This window comes from Syngnathoides biaculeatus, chromosome 9, assembly GCF_019802595.1.
Source record: "Syngnathoides biaculeatus isolate LvHL_M chromosome 9, ASM1980259v1, whole genome shotgun sequence".
Lineage (NCBI taxonomy): Eukaryota > Metazoa > Chordata > Actinopteri > Syngnathiformes > Syngnathidae > Syngnathoides > Syngnathoides biaculeatus.
The window spans coordinates 20,421,682-20,444,904 of NC_084648.1; the positions used below are offsets into that span (position 1 = coordinate 20,421,682).

Genomic DNA, 23,223 nt, shown 5'->3' on the forward strand with positions numbered 1-23,223 from the left:
TTCTGCCCTCCCCTGGCCGCCTCCCCCATTCCCACCCCCCCCCCTTTTTTTTGGGGGGGGGGGTGGAGGTTTGTTTTTGTTTTATTTTATTTTTTTTTTTTGCTCTCCAGTCCTCCCCCGAATTGAAAGCGAACTCCCGGTCCCGCCTGTAGTCTTGTTCCGCGGGGCCCGGTTGTTGAGGTCTCGGCGTGGGGTGCCCTCGGGAGGGGTCTCGCGATTGTTGGGGGAGGGAAGGAGGGGTGGTGGGGGCGTTATTTGGAAAATGGCGCCCGTCGTCACTGGGTAAGTGTCGCTCTTGCGGCGTTAACGTTGCTTTTTCTTGGTATCGGTTCGGCACCGCTCGGTCCTGCGAGCCCCCAACAAAGTTCTGCCGCAGTGTCAAACTCCAGCTCACTTTTTTTTGTCCGTTTGCACCGCGAGACGTTTCACTTGGACCGTGCGTGGATGAATATTGATCGACTGACTCATTCTAGTTACTGTCCGATCATTGAATCTTGACTAAAATGTACGTTCAGCAGCTTTTAGCATTCTTTTCGTGTATTTCGCGTGTCGCAAAGTGACTCAGTGCCTTTGTTGTTTGCTTCCCAAAATGTTCACGTCAGAAAGTGTTTTAGTAGCGCAGTAATGGTACCACTGCCTGCATTATTATTCCATGTTTTAAAAACTTCCTTCACCTCGCATTCGACTTTTTGTTTTCCAGGAAGTTTGGTGATGGCTGTCAACCTCAACGTTTAACAAGGTGAACACGAAACACATCCAAAAGTCAATCTTATTTAATGATTGTTGCTATTCTTGCGTTAGGAAGTGATGTAGAACTGAATACATAATAATGAGAGCTACTTATTTTTTCCAACTCGTCTACAGGTATATCTCAATACATTAGAATATCGTAGAAAATTGTTTCCGCGCCCATAAATTAAATAATTGATTTCATAGTAGGAAAACACCTTTCGATGGTAAATTCCTGCCCCACTATTACATTTAAAACCGTTTTTCTCTCGTTTATTACATAATACTCTTGTTTCTTGATATGGTGTATTTTGGGTTTTTCTTCTCTGTAAGCTATAATCATCAATATTATTTGGTAAATATTGAAATAATTCATGAAACATTTCACTCCTAAAGTGTGGAGTGCATCTCTATAGTCTGAGTCACCCTCTAGACTGTTTTCGACCACGTGACACCATCCGGGGCACGCGGCCATGTTGGATGGGTTCACTCTAATGCTTTTGCATGCAGACCGGATTACACAAATGTTCGTACGACTGTTTAATGTGACGGATGATGGCTAAAAAGACTTTTCAAAGTTATCGGTCCTCGTTAGATGTTGTTTCTAGAAACCGTTAGGACAAAAAGTGTGCGTTGATCGACAATATCGACCCATATGCATCGGAGTAACACAAATGTGGGCGTCGGTAACCCATCCAGACGTCGTCAACTATCTCCTCTTGTCGACAACCGCTTATACCACGGACCAACTAAAGAATGACAAAGGTCTGCAGGCCTACAAGCAAGTCATCAATGGCTGGGTTGGTCATGCGGGCGTTTGTGTACCTCACAATGCAATTGAAATATGTACCGCGCGATTACAGTCAGGGTTGTGTCAAATTACGTTGATTATACCAACGAAAGAGGTGCACATTATTATTTTCGATTTTGTTACCGAGAGGGAGAGAGAAAGAGGTTTGACCGGGACGAGTCCCAAGTGGAGCCCGCACCTCTTTCTCAACCTCCACGGCTACATTTTTAACTCAACTCCCGAAACAGCTAGCGGTCCGGTAACTCGTTTTTTTGCAAACGTATGATAATAAAACCGAAAATACAGATTTTGGAGACGTGCATTGCATTCACACACACGAGTATCGTGTAGGCCCTTGGCCCTAAAGAATACTTCTCCATCACAGACTTAGTTATTGCTAAGTAGGTGTGAAATTGTAAAAGGTATCCAATACTTACCAAGAACAAAATGCTCTGAGCAAACTCGGGCGTAAGGGAATGACTTGGCTGCTAGATCGGCTATGCTAACAGGAGACAGCCTCAGCGTTCGCAGTTTGGTGGCTAACTCCTCCGTTTTCTCGAACTGGTTCTTGATCACAGCTGGCAGTGGAAAGAAAGACGCTTTACAACACCGCATTTTGGGTTTGAGTAACCGATAACATGGCAGTACGCCCCCATTCATACGCCTTTCTGAAATGCTTCCGGCTTAGTTACGGCCTGTTTATGCGAATTCACCAAACCAAGACGGCGACCGCGTTCTCAACCTGAAGGTGTGTGACGTCAGGTGAAAAAAGTCGATTGGAATCGAACTGCTCGTTTTGACACTTCCGATTGACTGAGACGTACCTGTAGCCGCGTGATTGCCGAGTGTCCGTGTGTGTGTTTTCAGGGAGGCAATGAGGACGTACTTGAAGGAAAAAGACGATCAAACGGTCCTAATTCTGCATGCAAAAGTGGCCCAAAAGTCCTACGGCAATGAGAAAAGGTGTGTGCCATCGGTTTGTCGGAATATGTAGTTGGATTTTTTTTTTTTTGATGGACTTTTGTCATTGTTTAGGTTTTTCTGCCCTCCGCCATGCGTCTATCTGCTGGGCAGCGGCTGGAAGAAGAAGCTGGAGAAGCTCCAGAAGGAAGGCTGCACGGAGCAGGAGGCCCAGGCCTGCGCCTTCATCGGGATCGGCAACAGCGAGGTGGAGATGCAGCAACTCAACTTGGAGGGGAAGGTGAGAAGGCGGGAAGGCCGCGGTATTCACAGCCAGTACAAACGAGTGTCGGCGACAGAAATACATGTACACAGGATGGATTACATGCACGTATGTATATGCGGTCAGCGGTGACAGACATAAGGTCCACGGGCCACAGCCGGCCCACCAGGCCCGTGGGGGGACGGAGAACACATTCGCTGCTCTATTTCGTCCATTTTCCAAGCTACTTATCCTCACAAGGCTCGCTGGAGTGATGGAGCCTATCCCAGCTAACTTAATAAAAGTACATTTTGTTGCTAATGTTGTCCACTCGAGGGCGCAATGACAACACCTAAATGAGATTGATCCACTCGTGGAGGCCCAAAAAAAATGACACATTTCAATTCATATAAATTTGCGTGCCATGTTCACACTACAACTATGTGAAAATAAAAACCTCCTATAGAAAAATTCCACGACATTGGAGAGTACAACATTTCAGAAATAAGCTACTTTTCAAAAGAGGTTGGTTTGTTGTAATATTTTAGCAATTTTTTTTTTCCCCATGCGCATATGAATGGTGCATGCTTCCTGATTCCTAACACTGCGGAAGTCATTTTGGGTCAGACTTCTTACATGATTGGGGACGAAATTAGCAACAAATAGTAATGAACGAATGTGAGTAGTTTCTGGTAGTACTTGAACTTATTTCCACCCCAAAAAATTTTCAATTAAGTTGGTTTCAGTGTAAGATGATGAATGTGAAATATTTAAAATCCAGTGTATACAGTATCATAAAAACGACGGAATGGTGGTTCAGCTGGTAGAGCATTGGCCTCACAGTTCTGAGGACCCGGGTTCGATCCCGACCCCGCCTGTGGGGAGTTTGCACGTTCTCCCCGTGCCTGCCTGGCTTTTCTCCGGGCGGGCACTCGGGTTTCATCCCACATCCCAAAAACATGCAACAATCTCTAAATTGCCCCGTCGGTTGTTTGTCTCCATGTGCCCTGCGATTGGCTGGCGACCAGTTCAGGGTGCAATCCGCCTCCTGCCCGTTGACGGCTGGGATAGGCTCCGGCACTCCCCGCGACCCTTGTGAGGATAAGCGGCAAAGACAATGGATGGACGGGTGATTATAAACAAGGCATCCACTCGCAGTAAATACTTTGTGCGGAAGCCGCTGTTTGAGGAAATTGTTTCCCGTATTTGTAAATTATTTGATGGAGCAAACATTTTGATATCAGTGTATATTACCTCTGCTTTATTGCAAATTTTCTGGAAATGGAGTTATATATTTGTAGTCAACCTGGATGTATCATTCTCATCAAAACAATGATATAGACATTTTTTTGCGTGTTATTTTTGTTTTTGATTCATTTTTTTGGTACCTAATACATATTTAGGACAAGAGTAGCAAAATATGATGCAGGCGGTCTGAGCATGATGCAATGCATTTCGACGCTACTGCACACCACAAGCAAAATAATTAAGACAGTGTCAGTTATTTTGCCGTTCTGTGCCGTCCAATCTCCACCATTTTGTGGCCGCTGGTTTTACTTTTAAGGGGAACCAAAACCAACTTAGTCCACTCGGAACGTTCCCAGGATGTCACGCGAGGTTTCACTTCCGCCGAAGCAACTTTGGTGTTTTTGCTCCCCGCGTTTAGAACTTCTGCGCCGCTAAAACCTTGTACATCAGCGACACGGACAAAAGGAAGCACTTCATGCTGTCTGTCAAGATGCTGTACGGCAACAGCGCCAACATCGGCGTCTTCCTCAGCAAGAGAATCAAAGTCATCTCCAAGCCTTCCAAGAAGAAGCAGTCTTTGAAAAACGCCGACCGTGAGTGGCAAACGCGCACGAAAAAAGTCGACAGTCGATTCCCGTTGTCACGTTTGCCGCTCCGCCTGGCAGTGTGTATCGCGTCGGGAACCAAGGTGGCTTTATTTAACCGGCTGCGATCGCAAACCGTCAGCACCAGGTATCTCCACGTGGAGGGTGGCAACTTTCACGCCAGCTCCCTGCAGTGGGGGGCCTTCTTCATCCACCTCCGTGAGTGCGACCGTACGGCCGGAACCCGTCGCGCCCCCCGCCGCGTCCTAACGACGCTCTCTCTCTCTCTCTCTCTCTCTCGTCTTCTTCAGTGGACGACGACGAATCCGAAGGGGAGGAGTTCGCCGTGCGAGACGGTTACATCCATTACGGCCAGACGGTCAAACTGGTGTGCTCCGTGACTGGCATGGCGCTGCCCAGACTGGTACGGGTCCGGCGCCGGCCGCGTACGTCCTAATCGGGTCGCCCGGTCAATTCACCTCCGGCAAGTCAAAAGTGTTGAAAGTGTTCCAACAATCTCCATTCTTGTGCGTCAAAGCGAGGTGATTGTCCAAAATGTTTTGGTAAAATGAGGATTGAAGCACACGAGCTAAATAGTGGGGGGCCGATATGATTCCCCTCCCCCCGGGGGGGGGTTTGAGATCACCGAGGTGGTTAAAAAAAAAAAAACTCCCCGGGGGGTGGATGAGCTTCACCCGGAGCTACTGACCCCGTGACCCGACCTTGGATAAGCAGTACAAAATAGACGGACTGCGTGCCTCGCTTCTGACTCAACACGCGTGATTTTTTTTTTTTTTCAATCTCTCAGGTCATTCGCAAGGTGGACAAGCAGGCCGCGTTGTGGGATGCGGACGACCCGGTGTCGCAGCTCCACAAGTGCGCTTTCTACTTGAAGGACACGGAACGGATGTACCTCTGCCTCTCGCAGGACAGAATCATCCAGTACCAGGTGGGCAGCGAAAAGTCGGCCGGACTGGAAACTAATGTGGAGCTCGTGAAATCCGAACCAAAATGGCAGTCATTATTCATAAAGCTGGTAATTACATTCAATACAAAAGGGGGTTAAATCCAATCTTGTTTCCCTCTAATGGAATCTCAAGTTCCAGTTTATTTTCACGTATGTTATACAAACATAAAATTGCGTTTCCTCTTAGACCTGTGTAATAACCAAACAGTTGAGAAAATAAACAAAAACTAAATACATCAATAAACCACTCTGTTTAAAAATACAGTGATGCCTCGGTTCTCGACCGCATTCCGTTCCAGAAAAACGGTTCGAAAAGTGAATTGTTCGAAAACCGAATCGATGTTTCCCATTACAATGAATGGAAAAAGAAATAATGCGTTCCAGGCCTAAAAAAATGTGGCTTTTTAAAGCTTTTCCAGGTAATAAACTGCATAGTAGAAATACATGTATCGTTGAAATATATCATAAAATAATTTCAGAAATGTATTCATTTTTAGCTTAAAATGTATGCTAGGCTGGGAGCGTATCTGTAGTGACTCGGCCTTATAAACTTTTTTTATTAACAAAAGTGCAGAATAACTTTAAACAAACAATAATGAAAGGGATTTTTTTTTTTTTTTTACAAAAAGTAACAAAAAAATAACTCGAGTTAACAAAACAAAAACGCATAAATGCTTCACCAACTGTATGTATCGAATGTCGAATCTAAAGTCATTTGTTTCCGCCGTCTCATTCAAATTTTGGGGTGCTCGGCTACATTCGGATTTATTGGGGTGATGAAGTTGGACGAAATTATGGATTTCGTTCCACTTGGCACAGATGGCTCTGATGTCAGCACTTGGGACAAACAACAGAGGCTGCGTTATACACAAAGTGCGCTGATTTCGCCGCGTGCATGATGTAATTTCCGGGTTTATTTTTCGGGGGGCGTTCGAATCGAAAATAACAAAACGCGTCGTGGGTGGACCAACTGCTTGCGCCCCTCGCGATGTTATTTCCGTGTTTTTTCAGCGGGGTTCGGGTACCGACTTTTGTCTGAAGACAGAAGTGAAAAAAATCTCGAAATTTTTGTTTGAAAACTGAGGCTTTACTGTACTGCTCTGGCTAAAATATGTAAATTGTGCAAAACAATATGGTCCTTTTCACAATTTAGTATGGTTTAAGTATTATATTTTTACACCTAAACATTGAGCATTAAAAAAAAAAAAAAACCAAGAATCAAAATGTTGCTTTTCAGGCCGCACCGTGTGTCAAAGAATCAAACAAGGAGATCATAAACGACGGCGCGTGCTGGACCATCATCAGCACCGACAAAGCGGAGTACACTTTCTACGAGGGGATGGGCCCCGTCCCCACGCCCGTCACGCCCGTGCCCGTGGTGGAGAGCCTGCAGGTACACCCACGCAAATACGCACCTTTTAACGTGCTTTTTTGTTGCCGTGATATATATGTGTATATATATATACGTATACGTATATATTTGTGTGTTTATTCAGTTAAATGGCGGCGGAGACGTGGCCATGTTGGAGCTAACGGGCCACAACTTCACCCCCAACCTGAGGGTCTGGTTTGGTGACGTGGAGGCTGACACCATGTATCGGTACGTCAATCGTCATATTACATATTTATACTGCTCACCCTTGAAGAAAAAAAAGTTTGTGATATTTGGCTTTTGGGTCAAAGGGCACCACGAACCTAAAATTCACTCAATTTGACCTTTTCCAAGCTTGTCTCTGCACACGTCCAACTGTTGGATATGATACTTTCTGTTTTCTAACAAAATCCACCAATAAAGATAAAATAATCATAATAAAAATAAAAGCACTCGATGCTTGCAGGCAGCACTTGTGCGTTTGGCGATCGGCGCAAAAAAACTTTGACGCCTCACAAACTTCCTATTGAAATCCAACAGGATCAAATAGTGGAATCGTGCTGCGCATGTAAAGCAGGGTGAGTACTTTTCGCTTGGAAAGATCACCAGTAATATCGTTGGAGTCTTTAGAAGGGCGTTAGGTTCGATTTTCTACATTTAAACACCGGTGATGAACTCAAGTCAGTCCCGTCGTCACCGGATGGAAAAGTTTGACGTGCCTCGTAATGGAAGCCAGTCCTCGGTCTTAAAAGTCCGATGCGACACAAACGGGCAAACAGACGTTTCTCTTGCACGACGCGGCGCATTTTTACGTATCGCTAACCCGACTCGTCGGCATAAAACGTGACACACTTCATTCAGCAGGTCGGTGATACACGAACAAAGTGAAAGTTGTTCTCCTGCACTGATAATAATGAAATCAAACTCAGGGAAGTTACTTCTCCATCGCTTACCTTTGAACATACAGCCTTGTGTTTGTCGATGTCGTCCACATTTAGTTTGTACGTGCGCTCTTTCCGCGAGCCTTAATCCATCGTAGACACTTTGTCGACTGTGTTTTAAGCTTTGGAAAATGAATCAAACTTTCAGTATATCTTTCATGAGGATGGCACGTTCCCCGAGTGCATCTGAGGACCATTTTCTTGGTAACATGAACTTTTCCAAGCGCACGCTACTGGCAACCAGCATTGCTTTTGGGACAAGATGGCGGCATGGGCGTGTCAAGACAATGCGGCTATTTCTGATTGGCTAATATCGTACGAGTGATTGACGGGTCGGAAAGGTCCATTGCCAAACATTCCAGTGAATGACAAGTTCTTTTTTCAAAACGCTGCAGTTGTCCAATTAATCACGATTTGTACACGCTGGGCTGCGTGTACTTGTGTATCTCGTGCATTCAGTAGTTCAGATCGCAAGGCCAATATCCCCGACTTTTTTGGTGAGTAGCGCGAAGAGCGCCCACGTGCCGACTTAAAGGTGTGTGTCGTCCGTGCGTCTTCCAAGATGCGGCGAGAGCGTCCTGTGCGTGGTGCCGGACATTTCGGCCTTCCGCGAGGGCTGGCGCTGGGTCAGGCAGCCCGTGCAGGTCCCGGTCACGCTGGTCCGCAACGACGGCATCATCTACGCCACCTCCCTCACCTTCACCTACACCTCGGAACCGGGGCCCCGCCCCCACTGCGGCGTCGCCGAGGCCATACTGCGGACGCGCGCCGCCGCCTCCTCTTCCTCCTCGTCCTTGACGTCGGCTTCTTCATCTTCCCCTTCGTCCTCGCTGGGCGCGCTGACGAGCGGCCAGGGGGCTTACAGCGGCCGCGACTCGGGCTCGTCGTCGGCCGTGTCGGTCTTGTCGTAGTGATGATCACGCCAAGCGTGTCTTGTTTTATTTTCATCTTTTATTTTCTTCAACGAGCACAATTGCTTCCGAAGAGGACCTCGGAGAACACTTGGCCGAAGAGCAAGCTCGGGAGTGGCTTTGTGAACAATAAATGACTGTTTAGCCCCATCTAGTGGACGACTGTGGAACCGGTCACAAGCCCCATTGAGGACGTTGAACGCCAGACAAGGCACCTCTTCGGATTCTCCTTTTTTTTTTGTACCAGAACTTTCCGAAATGAGCACTTGGAGGATAAGGCCACTCCGATTTTGAAGATGATTCGAAAAGTCGCCTCCATGCGACGTGTACCGAGCACGAGCGACGTCAACAATCTCAAGACTAACCCGACTATCCGTACAGAAAAAAATAAAAAACAAACAGCTTTAACGAGACATTTTTTTTAAAATACAGAAAACGTGTGAGGGGAAACATTTTCGAGGGAGAGCAAAAGGACAGAAAAATGAACTCACAATTTGGGAGATCGCTTCAACGGTGCGGTCGTTTCGTCTCTCCTTGATTTGATGAAATATTCCGGCAAAGCGGTGGTTCAGCTGCTAAAGCGTTGGCCTCACAGTTCAGAGGACCCGGGTTCGATCCCGTTCCTCACTTGTGCGGAGTTTGCATGTTCTTCCCGTGCCTGCGTGGCCTTTCTGTGGGTGGGCACTCCGGTTTCCTCCCACATCCCGAAAACATGCAATATGAATTCATTGGGTCCTCTAAATTGCCCCACGGCGTGATTGTGAGTGCGGCTGTTTGTCTCCACGTGCCCTGCGATTGGCTGGCGACCGGTTCAGGGTGTACCGCAACTCCTGCCCGTCGACAGCTGGGATAGGCTCCAGCACTCCCTCGTGAGGATAAGTGGCGAGAAAAATGGATGGACGGATTCCAGCAAAGGTTAAAGGGGAAATCCAGTGGTTTGCATGAAAAAACATGTAATACGTACTCTTATCTTGATATTGTGATGTTAAATCCTCTCTCATTTAGTAGTGTTTTGAAAAGATTTTAATTGACAATTATGAATTTTCAGGGGCGCTGCCATTTTGGCGAGTCACATGACCTGCGTGCGCAGATGTGACGTTTACCGTGCCGCGACAAAGGCTCGATGACATGGGGCGCCGTTTATGCCCGGCGCTGATTTCTCACATTTATCCTCATCTGATGAAGAAATAGCAGTATCGGTTGATTGGGAAGACGGAGGAATATTTACGTACACGGGCAGCGAGCGGAAGTATTCCTCCGTTTTCCGTGAGCTCCCTCCCCGAGCCCTTGAGCGAGGTCGCGGCTCCCCCGAGCCCCGGAGCTGAGCCGCTCACGGCTGCGTATGGAAGCGTTCCTCCCGTCTTCCCGACGGTGAAAATAAATGAATGGTTTCCCGTGTAGTCGAGCATTTGTCGCGGCCCGGTACGCGTCACAAAATGGCGGCGCCCCTGAAAATTCGGAATAAAAATCTCAAAACACTTTAACATCACACTGTCAAACTAGAGCACATATTCCATGTTTGTTCATGCAAACCAGTGGATTTCCCCTTTATGAAGTAAAGGTGGCATCAAGTTGAGGACTTTGGACTTTTCCAAGCGGTTTTGCCTTTAAGCGAGACTTTTGTCCCACAAGAGTTTTCCATCTTCCCTTTGCTGCGGCAGTTTTTTTTTTTTAATCCAGATGCAGTACAGAAGATCAAACTCTTTATTTGTGTTTTTATTTTGCCAGCTTTTTGCCCAGGTACAGTTTGAACTTGCTTTCCACAGAAATGTTGCTTTAAAAAAAAAAAAAATTGATCGTTAAATGTTATCTTGATGACATTATTTAGCAACACGAGCAGGGAAAAGTATCGGAAACATCTCGGTATGATGCAGTCGCTGCAAACTAAGCAATAATAAAAATATTGTTACAGTGAAATTTCTCTGCCTGTCAGTCAAAACACATCCCGTGATGGATCACGGACGGCCTTGTTTTTAGCTGTCCTGCATTTTGGTTTTCTCTCTGGGGTCGCAACTATCGCAAATGAGCCCAGAAAGCACGACTCAGCCCAATCCTGCGATCCTGCGGGGGGCCCGATTGGCTATTTTGATTTCGGGCACGGCCCCGCCGCTATTTTTACAGCGGGAGCCGGATTGCTGGAGCGAAACCTTACACTTTGTCGGGCTACTGTTAGCGGGGGGGGGGGGGGGGGGGGGTCCTGTCTGTGTCCTTTTGCGCTATTAATGTTCCCGCATAATCGTTTCAGACTTGTGCTTCATTAGACGCGCACGCACAAAGAGTAACCGCCAACACGCATGCAAAGTTAATCGGCGTCGTTTGAGGATCCGTGAAAAGGTCGTGACCCCTGCTGTCCTATTCCTGTCCTGATCTCAAGCAAAAGCTTGAAAAAGGGGATCAACTCTTCCCCCCCCCCCACCACCACCCCCTCGTCTAAGTCAGCACCGTATTCTGAAAACAAACAAAATGAAATCCAACCGCACATGGAGGTCATGGCATCGAGTGCGTAAGACATTTTTGCAAGCTCTGTCGTGAATATATTCGAGATGGGGGCTGACGAAACCTAATAATGTGATGAGAGAGAGAGCGAGAGAGAGAGAGAGAGAGAGAGAGAGAGAGAGAGAGAAAGATCTTGAGGTCTTCCTACACGGGAAAGAGAAGCAAAGTGCCGGATTTGTGCCATCGCACACATCCAGGACGGATTCAAGTGGCCGAGTGCTCGTCTTCCTCCTTTCGGGTCTTTTACTGCCGTGTGAGTCGCCGGAGGAGAAATGGATGGAATATCATCACTTTGCTATTTTGGGGGAATTACTGCACGCTTAACCGTTTTTTAGGTTGTGTCCAGTTGCCTCCGGTACCCGAACATTCTGCCCGCGTTTGGATTTTTCTTTTCAGGAGTTTCTCAGCTGTTCAAGATGTCGCCCCTGCTGCTGTTTTTATTCCCGTTTTTTCCTGCCGGCGCTCTGGCGGCGGCTGCGCAAAGCGCCGGCGACCTTCCGGGCTTCCCGAGCGGGGGCGCGGGTTTCAATCCGGGCGGTAAGCGGACCTGACGCGTCCCACGGAGCCTACCTCACGGCATGTGCGTGTTTAGAACGTGGAGCAAAACTTTTGGACGCGCTTGAATAAAACCAATTTAAATTTAAAATTTTAATTTCATTTCATTTGCCACCACTAGGCAGAGCAACAAAATATGAATTGCACTCTCGCTTCAATTGACCCCCTTGGGGGGGGGGGAACCTAAAGAATCTAAGCCCACCCAACCCCCCACCCTCCAAATATTTTTTTATTGCCTTGGATGAGGAAAATCCAGAAGACATGCAAATATATGCAATGTATTTTTTATACATATATGCAAATATATGTAATTGTCGTTTACATATATTTAGTTTTCTGGACTGTGACCATGTCAACGTATTTAGAAATGTCCTACTCTAAATTGCCCCGTCGGTGTGATTGCGAGTGCGATTGTCGTCTGTCTCCATGTGCCTCGCGATTGGCTGGCGACCAGTTCAGGGTCTACCCCGCCTCCTGCCCGTTGACAGCTCGGATAGGCTCCGACACTTTCTGTGACGCTTGTGAGGATAAGCGGCAAAGAGAATGGATGGATGGATGGATGGATATTGTAAAATGTTTCAGTTTGAAATTAGAGTTTCTGAGCTGTACACGCACACCGAGTTTTAAAAGTCTTCGCACATAACATCATTAATATTTGCTAAGCATCCATATTTCCAACGGATTGGTGTCCTTGCTTTTGTCGGGCTGCGTGATGTTGAACTGAAAGAAAAGATGATTTAACAAGCTGTCAGAATGTATCGATTAATCGACAACTAAGTTTGGAAAACAGATGTTTTTTTTTTTTTTTCATATTTTCTGACACGTTACGGGCCAAACCAGCAAGTGAATCATAATCAATTTATGGAAGAAACGTTTGCCATTTGCAGCTGTAGTCAACTGTAATGAACACGCAGTTGAACCTGTAGCCACCTCGGCTGCGTATACTAGTATAAAGTGTTAACTAGTACCTCACTTCCTCTCGTATGATCATTTCTCAGTTGTTTAGTTGGTTTTGCGTAATCATTGGGGGGAAAAAAAGATTTTGCAATAAAATGAATGATAATCCGTGCTACATTTTCTCCAATTATTGCAGTAATTCATCGGCTATTTGATAGCGTGATCTCTTAATCCAAGTAGTTGATTGCTATTTGAAGCCGAATTTGAAATCCCCCCCCCGCAGAGATTGTGGTCATATTTGCGCAGCGAAACTGAAACTGAAATTTCGACTTGTTCTTGTGGTGTTTTGCTCCTGGGACGTCGCCGCCGACATGTCTGAGTCACGGCGGCAAAAATAAAGCCCGGTGACTAACAGGCCGGCCTGGAAAAAGGCGAAGCTGCTGCTGCCGCTCGTTTTCTCGCGCAGTCTGACGGGCGAAGAGCTTTGCCAAATTGGGAAAGCGCTCGGAAACGCTTTTGTTTTCACACGACGGATCATTTGCGCCTTCCTACTCGGCATGTACGGCATTTATATGGGATAGTCAAATAAAGCTGGTCCACTTACAACACAATTAAAAAAAAAGAAACTGCCGCTCTACACGAGTTTAGAACAATAATCAGAAGATTTCCTGTCAAAGTCTACAACCTTGTCCCTGACTTTCTTCTTCTTTTTTTTTTTTTTTTTTTTTAGAGCGAGTGAGCATTCTCTTGGTTCTAAACTGTAGGAACAATATACCAAAAAAAAAAAAAAAAAATCCAATTTTATTTTACACTGAAATCCAAACCAAAATGGACATTTTCATTTGTGTTTTGATGATCACAAACAGAAAAGAAAGAAATAAAGAAAAAGAAAAAGAGAGCGAAAGCTGTCTGTTGGATTTTCACCGACGGTGAACTTTATTTGGACAGGACGGTCTACTAGTTCTAAAGAACTCAGTTCGATGAACTAAAGATAAAATTGCAATATCTGACTCCTAAACTAAAGAAGCAGTCAATGCCCTTAACATTTTTCATCTCTCATTGATATTGATGGATTGATACAAGTTTTTACTTTTTACTATGATTCTCAAATACTTTCAGACTTTGTTTTTTCCCGTTCTGTATTTGGCAAACGTTGCTTTGTTGAAGGCGGCACGGTGGGCTCAGCTGGTGAAGCGTTGGCCTCACAATTCCGAGGTCCCCGGTTCAATCCCGGACCCAGCCTGTGTGGAGTTTGCATGTTCTCCCCGTGCCTGCGGGGGTTTTCTCCGGGCACTCGGATTTCCTCCCACATTCCCCAAAACATCCGAAATTAATTGGACCCTCGAAATTTCCCACAATTGTGTGATTGTGAGTGCGGCTGTTTGTCTCGATGTCCCCTGCGATTGGCTGGCGACCAGTTCAGGGTGTACCCTGCCTCCTGCCTGTTGACCGCTGAGATAGGCTCCAACCCTTGTGAGGATAAGCAACTAAGAAAATGGATGGATGGGTGTCTTGTTGAATTATTTTCACTACGTTTGGTGGCTAGTGTGGTATTTTGTACATTTTCACACACGACGTGTTGCATGCCAACCAGGTTACTGCACATAAATAAAGAAGTTTTAACTGAGCACGCAGTAGAAAACCTCACAAAATAAAAATAAAAAAACTTGCAATATGAATATTTGATATTGCAAGCCAATGTCCAGTACTGCCGGTCTGGAAAGGAGCAGGAAGAATTTCAGGCATCTAAATGAAGCGCGTGCTGACTAAAATGTCCAAGTACCGTACGAGGGTTGTAGCTGCGTAATCCATTTTGGCTTTGGACCCATTCAGACCCGTGCGCGGCGGTGTCGCCGCCGTGCATGAGCGAGGCCGATCGTTACAGCCTGGAGGCCCTGCAGAGCATCCACCAGATGATGGACGATGACAAGGACGGAGGGATTGAGGTGGAAGAGAGTGTGGAGGTACGATCTTTTCTTCTTCTTCTAATCTAACCTCGTTGGCTGGGGGGGGTCACGCGGCCCGACAAAAAGCGTTCGACGCTACTTCCAGGAGGGCAGCGGTCGAACTTGGCTTTTGGCGCGCCGTCAAACGTGTTTTGCTCTGGTAATTGCAGTACGCCGACCAGCAAAACCAAAATCAGGTCACGACGCAATGCAGGTCCGTCACCTCAACCGTGTTGAGACGTTTCGATAGAAACAGAATGTTTCAACAAAGTTTTGATGAAATGATCGTTTGGCACAGGCTCAACAAGTTATTGATGCAAAATGCGCGTAATAATTCGGCAACAAATGTGTGACCTCTGACCGCCCTGAATGCGTTTCTACGATGCGCCATAGAAGGCCTCGCATTACAGTTGCCGTTGAGACGACGAAGGAGTGACGCCGGCTCATCGGAGCGCAGTCCTAACGGTCTAAAATGTCTTCAGTCATCAAATGAAGCCTTAGCTACGTTCCTGGACACGACGCGCACAAGTCTTAGCGTCCATGCTAAACGTGAATATATTCATGAGAGCAAAATGTTCTTTTCATATCATGTAGGACACCTACTGTGTTTTCGGGAGGTTTAAAAGCAAATTTTACAGTGAATCACTGTCTCATACCTGAGTCATCGCCTTCCGGTGGCGGGGGACGGGGGGGGGGGGGGTGTGTCTGCGTGTTATCCGCGCTATCTGGGGGTGTACAGAGGGCAAATAGTACTCGCCAAGCCTCGGGAATATTCTCTTTCATCACGATCATTTCATTCTCTGCGCCAGTGGCGTCAACAACACGTGAAAATAAGCAAGACAAAGTCGGGCAAAAACATCCCGGTCACATTTCACAAGAACGGCAGAACGCGGAGGCGCGGCCTCGAGAACAACTTGAAAACGCTTCAGCGGCCAAGGGGCCGCTGTAACGCGATGAGCCGAGACACAAACTCTGTGCCTAAATATACACGGACTCGAAAATTAAAAATACACTTTTACATTAAGACCTTGTTCCGCAAATAACCCTCTTCCACTTGCTTTTGGAGCGCCGCGCAAATGGGAATCGTTTGTCAATGCTGTTGTTCGTCCCAAAAAATCTTTTCAACAACAATCACTCAAGCTCTGAACGTGGACAACATTGTTCGCTAAAGTATTTTCGAATTGGTAAGAAATGATTGCCCCTGAAGCACCAAACCCTTTCCAGTTGATGAAGTCCACGGCTGTAACCAGCTGCTCACAAGTGGATTTGGGACGTTCACTGTTCTTTGAATCTACCCAGCGACCGGTAGATTTTCCTCGGTGGATTTTAACCGGCTGCGGCTGGATTTTGAAAAATGATATTTCAGTTCATCATTGAAGACATGAAGCAGCAGCAGACCAACAAACACAGCCACCTGCACGGAGAAGATCAGCACATCACAGTGGAAGAGCTTTGGAAAGGCTGGAAGTCATCCGAAGGTGTCCGTCCGGACCATTGAGTGCGCGCAAATCCAAATACGTGAAAGTTCTCTGCGTCTCACTTCCTAGTTCATAATTGGACCCAAGACGACGTTATCCGGTGGCTCAGGGAGTTTGTGGAGTTGCCGCAGTACGAGAGGAATTTTAAAGACTTCAAAGTCAACGGAAACACGCTCCCAAGGTGGCAACAATAGTCTGCGACCAAGCAAATGTCTGAAAACGGGTTGGCGGGACGAGTCTCTTTGTGTTTTCTGTAGGATTGCAGCCAACGAGCCTTCGTTCCTGAGTGGCCAGCTGAGGGTTCAGGATCAGAGGGACAAACAGAAGCTCAACATTAAGGCTCTCGATGTCGTTCTGTTTGGACCACCAACGCGTAAGGACAGTCATTGTGTCCTTGTCCCTTTTAACGTTCTTCTAAGGTTGTAGCTCTTTCTGTTTTGGTTCTTTTTCTAAATTGAAGGAGAACTCACGATAATGACGACGCGCTAATTGAATTTTCAAAGATTTCGCAAGTCCTAAATGATCAATGTCTGGATCAGTAAACCCTCAACTACCGGGTTCACAGTTGCGTAGCTATTCACGGTCGATCAGGGCAAGGTAATGTTTCATTTCATCTGATACTGGTTGTTACCATGTTGCTAAGAAGCACTCATGACCACAGACGCATTATTTTCAAGTACAACTATTCGTTTTGCTCATTCTGCAGGCCCCCCTCACAGTTACATGAAAGACCTGCTGCTCATTGTGTCAGTCGTGATGGGAGTCGGCGGCTGCTGGTTTGCTCAGGCCCAGAGCAAAACCAGTAAGATCCACATCACCAAGATGATGAAGGATTTGGAAAGCCTGCAGAGGGCCGAACAAAGCCTCATGGACATGCAGGAACAGTAAGCATATTCGGGGCAAAATCCGATCTGCATCGCCGAGAATTGATATCAATTGGCATCAAAGTCACTTTTGCGACTTGTGTCAAACGCAGACTAGAGCGAGCCCAGGAAGAGAAACGCAATGTGGCAGAGGAGAAGCAAAACCTGGAGGAGAAGATGCGGGACGAGATCATGGGGGCACAGGAAGAAGCCCACCGGCTGCAAGAGCTGAGGCAGGGCGCCGTCAGCGAGCTCAGCCGCCTCCGATATGCAGAAGAAGAGCTCGTGCAGGTTGCGTACACGCGTTGGATAATCACAAGTACGAGATTGCAGCTGATAAATTTCATTGCTTCAGGTCCGTGGCGCACTAAGGCAGGCAGAAAAGGACATGCATGCTTCATGGACCGCCTCAGAAGTTCTCCAGCAGTGGCTCCAGTTGACACATGAAGTTGAGGTCCAGTACTACAATGTCAAGAAACACAGTGCTGAATTACAGCTTGCCATTGCCAAAGAGGAGGTGACGTATGGGCAAATACTGTCTCTACCTGTAGGGGTGTGTCAGAAAGGTTCCAGGATTTGCTGACGCAAAAGACACATTGTACTTCAGACTGTGGCTTTTCCCCTTCGATGTGGGGCCAGATGATCAACCAGGATGTCCGCAAAGAGATCCTACAGCGTTTTCTTCATTCCGTGTGTGAGAAAATGAGAGCGTTGTACCAAGACAACTTGAGGTTGGTTCACCATGAGAACGTGTCTGCGCACAAAGCGCTGAGCCTTCGACAGTTCCTGGCCGAGAAGAACGTCACCGCCCTGGAGCAACCTCCCAACTCAGCCCACCTGGCTCTGGCGATTGCTTCTTTAAGAGGAACCGTTTTGAAGACCTGCACTACATCAGAAAAATCCCAAGAAGAGGCTGTGAAATGTGACAAAGAAGACTGGATAGTCCATTAGACTCCAAACAGTTTACTAGTTGTGTACCCAGTCCTGGAACTTCTTTGACACACCGGGCATTATGTGAAACAAGTAATTGCGACTAAACATTTCAGGCCTAAAATCTGTTTGCATACTTGCATTCAGGCAGAAAAGATTAAGAAGAAGAGAAGCTCAGTCCTTGGGACTCTCCACGTTGCCCACAGTTCATCTTTGGATCAGGTCGACCACAAGATTCTCCAGGCAAAGTGAGTCACATAGTAACTGTAATGACTTTGACTTGGGTCTACCAAGGTAAACGTGTCTCTCCGGAAGGAGAAACTTACGGTGGTACTTTTGTCCATTTATCACCTAAAGGACTGCCTTGTCTGAGGTAACGGCGTGCCTTCGGGAGCGTCTCCATCGCTGGCAACATATTGAGCGGATCTGTGGCTTCCCCATCATCAGGAATCCTGGCCTCACGAACCTCACCGCTGTGCTCTACTCAGACTCGCTTGCTGTGGGTTTTCCCAGAGTGCCTCAGCCATCTTGCTCATGGCACAGCTCACTTCATGGCTCAATCGAGGACCTGTTGGAAGAGTCTGCCGCGGCTATCCTATCTCAAATTCCAGGTAAGCCACTTGAACATTTTCTTTCGTTTTTTTTTTTTGTTTTGAGATGGAGCAGATTGCCGCAACGGAGCAGGAAAACCAGGCAATTGCCATTTTCCAATTGTGAAGGGTGTGATTCTCTTTCTGATTGAATGAATCATGGATTAGTTTTACTGATTGCTTTAAATTTTTTTCTGATTACAGTTCCGGGGGCTCCACTTAAGAACCCTCCTCGAACTCGGACGTCAACAATATGCCGGTCACGTCGTCACGGTGTCGCACAACCACCGAGCACTCTGATCTCGGCAGATCCTGACCTTCTCATCCCGATTCGAGGCCCCTATCCCTGCTTCGACGACGACGATGGAGTCTTTTGTAAAACCATAAATAAACAGTCAGTCTACGGCCCATTGGTGTTCCGGTGGAATAATTGGAAAGCTTTGATTCATTCTGTCATCCATTTTCTTTCCCTTGTTTCACTTTTCAATAGAGACTCCCAAGAAAGGTTCTCAGATTCGGACCATTCCACGTCACCTCCTCATAGCAAAATCTACGCTTGTCCCACTGCTGACGCCTCGCACAGAAAGCTCTGTTATGATGAGACAGAATCTCTGGCAGACAGCTGCGTGACAAAGCTTGTGAGTAAAGAATTGGAAGCCGAAGTTGAATCTCCAATTCGAAAAATGTCTCTGGGAGACCGTGATTCTCCTGTCGATAATTGTTGTAGGAAGACAGCAAAAGATAAAGTTCTGGACAATTCTTTGGACAGTCCTCCAATGTTGACGTCGAAAGAGCCGTCTGTAATCGAGGCATCATTCAGGAAGAAATCCAGAGACAGGAGTGACGTTGCCACAGATTTTCTAATTAGAAAGGTGTCTTCCAATGAATTGGGTCCAGAATTCCCACTTAGGAAAACAGAGGGGGACATAATACAGGATGTTACAGCAAATCCATCACGAAACATACCGAAAGAGCGAGGTGATTTACCACTTGAAGGCCGGAAGATGGTTTGGGATGAAGTAGAGGCATCAGAATTTGGACATAAGAAGTTATCAAGGGGTTTATTAGGGCCTTCGGTAGACAGTGCCCCAAAGAACATACTGGAAAGTTCTGAGTCGCCCGTTGACCTAGTACCCAGAAGGATTACAAGAGATTTAATGGGAATGTCCTTGGACGGAAGTTCGAGGAATCTCGATTCCCATTTGAAGGGAATAGCCAAAGAAGACAAAATGATCGAGGTGCCTTTAATACCCTTGAGAAAAATCTCTAGAGAGGGCTACTTTGCAGACACCGTTTCCATGACGGCTGCACCCAGAGATGAAACGGAACAACTTTTGCAACACACATCTTCAACAGAGATCGATTCAGAATCCCCAATAAATAGGAGGCTATTTAAAGAGGAGCGAGAAGTACCTCTCAGAAGGAGAACAGCTCGAATACCAAGAGATGACCGTATTTCACAAGAAAGTACTCCCTGGGATAGAGTTGAATCACCGACGGAAACGCACCGTTCTCCAGCAGTGAGGCAAGCGTCTGAAGATTCCGAATCAAACTCAGCCCCAGGTGAGACTGAGCAGCCGGATCTCACGGGGATCGGCCACGTGCCGTGGAAGTCATCTGCGGATATCTTTGCAGCTGCTCCATTGAGCCATCTTGTTTATGACGGAATCCTGGAGAAGTCCTGCAACCCTCTGGCGGCAACCCCGTTGAGTCTTTCTGCCGCGGTGTCCAACCTTCCTCAGTGCTACCCCAGCGTTCTGACAGAGTCTGAGCCACTGGTGGCACCAGAAAGAGGAACCTACCAATATCTGGCATCCTCCCCTGAAGCTAAAGATGACAGAAACAGGGATAAAGACAAGAACAAGAAGTCCTTGAAGCTGAAAAATCTCTTCAAAAAGAAAAACGAGGCAATGGCAGAGAAGATACAAAGTGGTCTCCAGAAACTTTGATGATGAATTGAACATATTTTGGTTGGATCCATTTTTTTTTTTGTTTTTTGTTTTTTTTCCCAGTTTTACAAACGTACTCATCCCAGTGTAGATTTCATTTTAAGGTAGTGCTTTAAAGATTACCTGCAGTGCTATTACTGTACTGTTTCAAATTCTGGACTCCATTCAAGTCAAAGACTTCGATTTGAAACTAGTAAGGCCTCAACCCCCCTGCTGGAAACTTGCTAGATGTGACTGTACTGACTTTGACGGTCTGATTCACTTGACTTCGGTCAGTTCATAAACAGATGCTAACGTTCCCACACGTTGACCGTAAAAGGTTTACTGCTGAGTCCAGCTGGACTCCAACTGTGGATGCCTGAGCTGCTTCGAGAAGCTTGGGTGCAGCTCTAGATGACCAGTCGCGTCTCCGTTGCAGCCCTGAGACATGTTGTGTTTGTGTTTTCGGCAGCAGAGAACTGTAAACACGAGCTAGGTTTCAGGTACTGAGCCCCTTTAGACTCGTTCGGTCCAGTCTTTCTCGGCCCCCCTTCACTCCTAATAAACGCTGAGCTATGCCCAGAACTCTCGACACTTTGACTGAGGTGCTCCTGCCACTATGTGAGGAAAAAAACGTTGATATTAGAAGCAGTTTTTCTTTGTCTTTCTTTGGTCTTTTGTCTTCTGGTTGATACCTCGGTACAGTCGAACGAGGCGGCAAAAGATTTTGCTCTTTGTTTGTGTGTGTGTGTGACATGGCCAATTCTTTACTTTGATTAGAAATGACCACGATGACATCCATGTTTTTACTACCGTCATCATCACTCATCAGTGAGTCTGGACTCGAGCTCATTTTGGCTCGTTTATTATTTTGCATAAAAAAAAAAAAAGTCTTATTTTTTTGTTATTACTGTATAATGCACTGGTAAGCGTTATTCGTGTTATTAAAAGACTTATGTTGCATCTGTGAGGCACAAAAGGGCCGAGAGGTTTTGCTTTTTAGCAAGCGCTCTTCATCTTTGCACGGCAGCAGATGCACGCGAGCTCTTTTCCACACGGGCCCTCCAGATGCCGAGTTGCCTTCGCACTAGAAAAAAAAAAAATAACAATCGGAGAAATGAACACGTGTACAAGAATGCGAAATACTAACAGTAAATCGTGTTAACAATAAAACGGGGTGTTAACATTATTTCCTTTGGAATTTCAACAAATGTTGTGCTTTGATGCTTGTTTTGCTGATGATTAAATATGATAAGCCGCAGTTGCACCAGCCAGCTGCGCTCTGAAAATGGCTCGTTTTCATAAATTGCCGCGCGTAGTTTTACACAAACCACAGGCAGAAGAAATATTGCATTTTCTTGAGCTCAGAGTGCTAAATTATTGAAGGAGGGCTGAAGGAGGAAGAGAATACAAATTTGAGTGAGCGGGATGGCCTCGAACTGCTCTCATTCCCGATATTCCCACCAAACGTGCATGAAATGCGGGCTTGCCGTATGTCGATAGTCATGACGTCCATGTTGCGTGTTGCTTAATTAGCGAGGGTTCCCCTGGTAACACGACAGCAACGGCGCAAATATTTCATTTTTTGGTTTCACCGAGACCCAAAATGTCCCGCCCGGTTGGTCTCGTCGTCAAGCTTGATCGGGTCTTTTTCTTGCTCGGAGCAAGACGGACTATTTCTGGATCACGTGGTCGTTACTGTCGGATGGCGTTCGTATTTCTAGAACGTTCTGACGTGTTGGTTATGTACTTCTACTAGTTTCCCTGGACGTGTATCAGAGATCAAGTTGCAGGGACTGCGCATTTTTTTGTTTAGCAGTTAAATAAACGGATGCGATGACACAAGAGTCTTCTAAATGTTCGGCAAATACAAACCTGATCATCTTTAGGTGCCCTCAACATTATCGACGTATGAAGGACAAGGACAGTTTGACTTCATCCTCCATCCATTTTCTAGCGCTTATCTGCGGTCGGGTCGCAGTGGCAGCAGCTTTAACAGGGACTTCCCTTTCCCCAGCCACCTCCTCCAGCTCTTCCAGGGGGGGATTCTGAGGCGTTCCCAGGACAGCCAAGAGACGTGGTCTCTCCGGCGTGTCCGAGGTCGTCCCCGGAGTCTCCTTCCGGTGGCGCGCGCCCGGAACACCTCACCCGGGAGGCGTCCTGATCAGATGCCCCAGCCACCTCGTCTGGCTCCTCTCAACGCGGAGAGGCAGCGGCTCGACTCTGAGCCCCTGTCCAGGCAAGGGAAACCTGGATCCATTGTTTTGTACTTGTATCTAGCCGTACTTTGTCTGGTCCCCCATTCAAGACCTTTTTCACGTGGGTGACTCAACCAGGGCCGTGAAGCCCCAGACGGCTTCGCTCCTATGATCACTGGGAGGCACAAATCCCAACCACGATAAGGTGACAGCTCAACGGGGGCTTATTTTGTCTTCTTTTTAGATATTTATTATTATTATTATTTGGTTGAAAAGGTCATTGGCCCCGTTGGTTGTCTGCCCACTGATCGAAGGTTTGGGAGTTTAAATCCCAACTGAGTGTTTGCGGTTGAAGTGTCCTTGAGCAAGACACCCACCCAACACTAAATTGTCTCCAGGTTGCCGTTGTCAATGAGATACTGTTTTCAAGCGCTTAATCTACCCGTTATCCAAGCCGCTTATCCTTACAAGGGTCGCGGGAGAGCTGGAGGCTATCCTGGCTAGCTTCGGACAAAAGACAGACGACAACCTAAACTGGTCGCCAGTCAGTCGAAGGGCAAAAGGCGACAGCATCACTGAGCGGGAATCGAACCCACGATGCGTGCGCTGTGCCTCGACACCATCGGCGACTTTGTTCT

General features: G+C 46.8%; 2 protein-coding genes across 8 annotated transcripts; both read left to right on the forward strand.

Moving 5' to 3' along the window:
* The first annotated feature begins 35 nt into the window (after positions 1 to 35).
* On the forward strand, positions 36 to 10,621 carry LOC133506747 (recombining binding protein suppressor of hairless-like). Of its 3 annotated transcripts, XM_061831179.1 has the most exons (12): positions 233 to 282; positions 701 to 739; positions 2,208 to 2,267; positions 2,387 to 2,482; positions 2,555 to 2,720; positions 4,348 to 4,522; positions 4,595 to 4,732; positions 4,825 to 4,937; positions 5,322 to 5,462; positions 6,718 to 6,873; positions 6,977 to 7,080; positions 8,356 to 10,621. In XM_061831179.1, the coding sequence occupies exons 4-12, from the start codon at positions 2,394 to 2,396 to the stop codon at positions 8,702 to 8,704; spliced, it is 1,431 nt and encodes a 476-aa protein (XP_061687163.1). In that variant the 5' UTR covers positions 233 to 282; positions 701 to 739; positions 2,208 to 2,267; positions 2,387 to 2,393; the 3' UTR covers positions 8,705 to 10,621. The 3 variants fall into 3 exon arrangements, with proteins under 3 accessions (XP_061687161.1, XP_061687163.1, XP_061687162.1); XM_061831177.1 differs by lacking the exon at positions 2,208 to 2,267 and having other exon boundaries at positions 36 to 282; XM_061831178.1 differs by lacking the exons at positions 233 to 282; positions 2,208 to 2,267 and adding an exon at positions 295 to 505.
* LOC133506746 (stromal interaction molecule 2-like) lies at positions 7,026 to 21,467 on the forward strand. Of its 5 annotated transcripts, none has more exons than XM_061831172.1 (13): positions 7,026 to 7,080; positions 14,486 to 14,616; positions 15,965 to 16,076; positions 16,146 to 16,257; positions 16,334 to 16,449; positions 16,783 to 16,960; positions 17,053 to 17,230; positions 17,295 to 17,461; positions 18,017 to 18,117; positions 18,227 to 18,242; positions 18,317 to 18,480; positions 18,664 to 18,853; positions 18,950 to 21,467. In XM_061831172.1, exons 2-13 carry the CDS (start codon positions 14,515 to 14,517, stop codon positions 20,406 to 20,408), a joined length of 2,895 nt encoding a protein of 964 aa, XP_061687156.1. In that variant the 5' UTR covers positions 7,026 to 7,080; positions 14,486 to 14,514; the 3' UTR covers positions 20,409 to 21,467. The 5 variants fall into 5 exon arrangements, with proteins under 5 accessions (XP_061687156.1, XP_061687157.1, XP_061687158.1 ...); XM_061831173.1 differs by having other exon boundaries at positions 17,295 to 17,456; positions 18,227 to 18,480; positions 18,950 to 19,097; positions 19,187 to 19,342; XM_061831174.1 differs by having other exon boundaries at positions 17,295 to 17,456; positions 18,358 to 18,480; positions 18,950 to 19,075.
* Positions 21,468 to 23,223: the final 1,756 nt, after the last annotated feature.

Excerpts from the sequence above, each read along its gene's own strand:
- LOC133506747 (XM_061831177.1), top strand. The coding sequence starts at position 263 with ATGGCGCCCGTCGTCACTGG. Across the intron at positions 283-700 it reads ATGGCGCCCGTCGTCACTGG|GAAGTTTGGTGATGGCTGTC; the intron begins GTAAGTGTCGCT and ends TTTGTTTTCCAG. Across the intron at positions 2,483-2,554 it reads TCCTACGGCAATGAGAAAAG|GTTTTTCTGCCCTCCGCCAT; the intron begins GTGTGTGCCATC and ends GTCATTGTTTAG.
- LOC133506746 (XM_061831171.1), top strand. The coding sequence starts at position 14,515 with ATGAGCGAGGCCGATCGTTACAGCCTGGAGGCCCTGCAGAGCATCCAC. Across the intron at positions 16,961-17,052 it reads CTCATGGACATGCAGGAACA|ACTAGAGCGAGCCCAGGAAG; the intron begins GTAAGCATATTC and ends TGTCAAACGCAG. Across the intron at positions 17,231-17,294 it reads CAGAAGAAGAGCTCGTGCAG|GTCCGTGGCGCACTAAGGCA; the intron begins GTTGCGTACACG and ends TCATTGCTTCAG.